Raw genomic sequence first — 3,440 nt, forward strand, 5'->3', positions numbered from 1 at the left:
ATGCTGAAGAGCAAAGAGTCAGTTTGATGAGCTACGTTATGGCTGGTTGTCCAGTGTAAATGCCTACAGAACACCTTCACAGGCACAACATAATGGCGAGCTATCTGAGTGGGTCGATCTGCAAGGAACTCGTCCATGAAATTCCTGAGCGCTGGCTTGACCACGACCCACAAACAGTCACAAACATCGATGCGTCAATCACAGTTATGTGAGACATGGTCATTAACAGCAATAGAGCCATGTTGGCTGAGGTAACGGTCTGCGACAGGAAAGCGAAAACATGCCTCCTGATCAATGATGCGACCCCAGGCAACATTAACCTTCTAACAAAGGAAACTGAGAAGTTTAGCAAATACAGAAATCTGGCGACAGCAATTTTTCGAACATGGGCCACAAAAATTGTGCCGGTTGTCACAGGAGCATTCGGGACCTTGAAGAAGGGATTCAGTTACAACCTGGAGCCACTGCCCAGGAACAGTGTGAAAGAGCTATAAAAGATCATGCTGGTAGGAACTATGCATATTCTGAGAAAAAAAATATCTGAAGTAATACTCAGGTCTCTGGTTATGACCCGGTTAATTTGTAAAGACCAGCTTAAGGGCTGTAAAGTCAAATATAATAATAATAATAATAATAATAATAATAATAATAATAATAATAATAATTATTATAATTATAATTATAATAATCATCATCATCATCATCATAATTGCTTGGACCCGTAATAGATAAAATACAATTACTTACCTGTTAGATCCAAATAAGACTTCCACACACACGACATTTCAAATACAATTGCGATACACATTCTGGCTTGTGATGTACTGTGTGGGAGTTTGGTTTATGACGTTAGCGATGTTGAAAGGTTCCTCAGTTGGGCTTCAGCTGTCAGTGAAGATAGACACAAGGCTCCTTGTTCAGTCAACAGACTCAACAGCAGGTATAATACATACTTTAATACTTTGTAAATTTTTTAGTTTTTAATTTAACAATCTGATATTGTGTTAATAGAACTAAATTAATATTTTATTCCAATTATAGTTTTAAAGTTTATGGAATGCTTTTACTCTTTGTGCTAACAAAACAGGTTCTTACAAAGTTTTGTCCTTCATATAGGTATTCTAATAGAAATTAAGTGAATTCGCAATGAATTCTTCTTGGATTGAAATGAATTTCAATAACATAAGCTTCAACCAGACTTGTGATGTTTTCATCTCTACAAAGCATTCCCAAGTCTTGTATCCAATCTTCTACACTCTGGTGTTTCTGGTTAGCGTATCTGGCAACAGTCTGGTCCTCTTGGTCACCTGTAAAAAACGGCAGAAATTCAATGCCACCTCTTTGTACCTGATCAACCTAGCGCTGTCTGACACTCTGTTCATCCTCGCCCTACCTGGAAGAATTACCTACTATGTAAGGGAATTCGACTGGCCGTTTGGGGACCTCATGTGCAGAATAACCACAGTGGTGTTCTACACCAACACCTATGCCGGCATTGCGTTCATGACCTGCATCAGCCTGGACCGTTATCTAGCCATGGTTCATCCGCAAAGACTGATACGATTCAGGAAGGTGGAAGTGGTGCGGACTGTGTGCATGCTGGTCTGGCTTCTGGTGTTCCTCCAGACCGCTCCCCTGCTCTTCAGAACCATGCTCGGCAGCAACAACGGGAAACGGACCTGCATGGAATACTTCAGCTTCGACGGATCCCACTTAGTGCCTTACCTACTCCTTGCCGCCTGCACCATCAGCTTCTGCATCCCTCTAGGTCTGATCGTTGGCTGCTACACCCAGATAAACCGCAAGCTCTCGAGATGTGGCAAGCAAAATTCCATGATGGGCCGCACACAACGCAGTCACAGGGCCAAACACATCACCCTGCTAATCCTCTTCACATTTATAGTGTCCTTCAGCCCATACCACATCAATATCATGCAGTTCATGGTCCGTAAGTTGCTCAGACAGCCCACTTGTAAGGAACTGAGGGCTTTCAAGCTATCTCTGCAGGTTACCGTTTCCATGATGAACCTCAACTGCTGCCTGGACCCAGTCATCTACTTTTTTGCTATAAAGACATACAAACAAAGAGTTCTGAGCCTGATTAAGGGTTACCGTAACACCTCTGTCCCATCCACCAGAACTGTGCTTGAATACAGCAGTAGTAACACATAAGTCTCATATTAGACCAGTTGTTCTCCTTTCATTACAACCTTAATTAAAAAATGCGAGTATTTTTCTTGACAGAAGTAGAACATAACATTGTAAGCTTTTTTTGCAGAATTAAAGGACAGCATCATGACTTTTCACTAATTACCATACACCTTGACTGCTTAAAATGTATACCCTTGATCTGTAAAATACGTATTTTCAAACCTTTCTTTGTACAATGTATATCCAGTAAAAAAAAAAAAAGAGACAAATTGGTATTGACATGGAAGAGCATTCTGATATTAAAATATTCAAAACATGTCTTTTGATTATGTTGTATATTGGAGATTTTATTATTTTGTGTGTCCTGTTCATCCTGTTCAATGTTTTCATTCCTGGCTGCATTTACTTCTAAGTCTGTATATTATACCACCTGGTGGCAAATAAAATTGAGTTCATGTGTCCAGCAACACAGATACATATTACTGTCTTTCTTAAAGCAGAATTGACATGGAAGCCAATAATTACATTCATGTAAAACTGACCGGAAAACCAAAAAATTAGCCAAACAACTAAATACCTTTTTTGCTATCAGGAAAGAGCATCCCAAAATTCAACTTTCATTTTGAATTTAAAATGTTATTTCGAAGGTCACCGAATGAATAATTTTTCTTTGAAAATGATTATTCTCCTCTTTTGAGTCATGTTGGGGGAAACTGGAGAGATATTTAGTTTTCACAGTAAATTTCATTTCAAGGCTGGGAACAGAAGAAAGGGCAATTAATTACAGAAACTGCCTAAGCACTCAAAAATGGTAAAAACTGAAACTGATGATGATAAATTTGTCTGCCATTAATCTCTGAACAACATTTAATATACATTAACCACATCAGCTTCTAACTAAAGTATATGATTGAATATTATTTAATTTAGAAAAAATATCACTATAGGTGGCATTTAAAACTACTAAAAAATGTAAATGTATCTACAATTGCAAGACAGCATTCTAGAAATGTGAATATGAATGTAAACTATATTGTTTGCTATAGCTGATAATGACGTTTAAGCTAAACCAGACTCTGATTCAGAATACATGTTGTTCTCTATCTGTGTTTTGACGATCCAGAAGAATGTGAAAATAAGGGAAAGTTTGAGATAAAGTGTCCTGCCTTGCAGGCAGGTGTCTTGTACTAAAATGTGTAGGTGGACTGAGATATGCGAGTCTGATAGCAGGGCTTCACTCTTCTCTAGCTTCCTGTTCTACATCTGAACTGCAGATCTTGTGGTAGATC

At 38.6% G+C, this 3,440-nt stretch overlaps 1 protein-coding gene across 1 annotated transcript; it reads left to right on the top strand.

The window, feature by feature from the left end:
* Positions 1–882: 882 nt before the first annotated feature.
* Positions 883–2,592, top strand: LOC111838507 (G-protein coupled receptor 183). Its single transcript, XM_023801595.2, has 2 exons — positions 883–940; positions 1,117–2,592. Exon 2 carries the CDS (start codon positions 1,147–1,149, stop codon positions 2,170–2,172), a length of 1,026 nt encoding a protein of 341 aa, XP_023657363.1. The 5' UTR covers positions 883–940; positions 1,117–1,146; the 3' UTR covers positions 2,173–2,592.
* Positions 2,593–3,440: the final 848 nt, after the last annotated feature.

This window comes from Paramormyrops kingsleyae, chromosome 1 (assembly GCF_048594095.1).
Source record: "Paramormyrops kingsleyae isolate MSU_618 chromosome 1, PKINGS_0.4, whole genome shotgun sequence".
Classification (NCBI taxonomy): domain Eukaryota; kingdom Metazoa; phylum Chordata; class Actinopteri; order Osteoglossiformes; family Mormyridae; genus Paramormyrops; species Paramormyrops kingsleyae.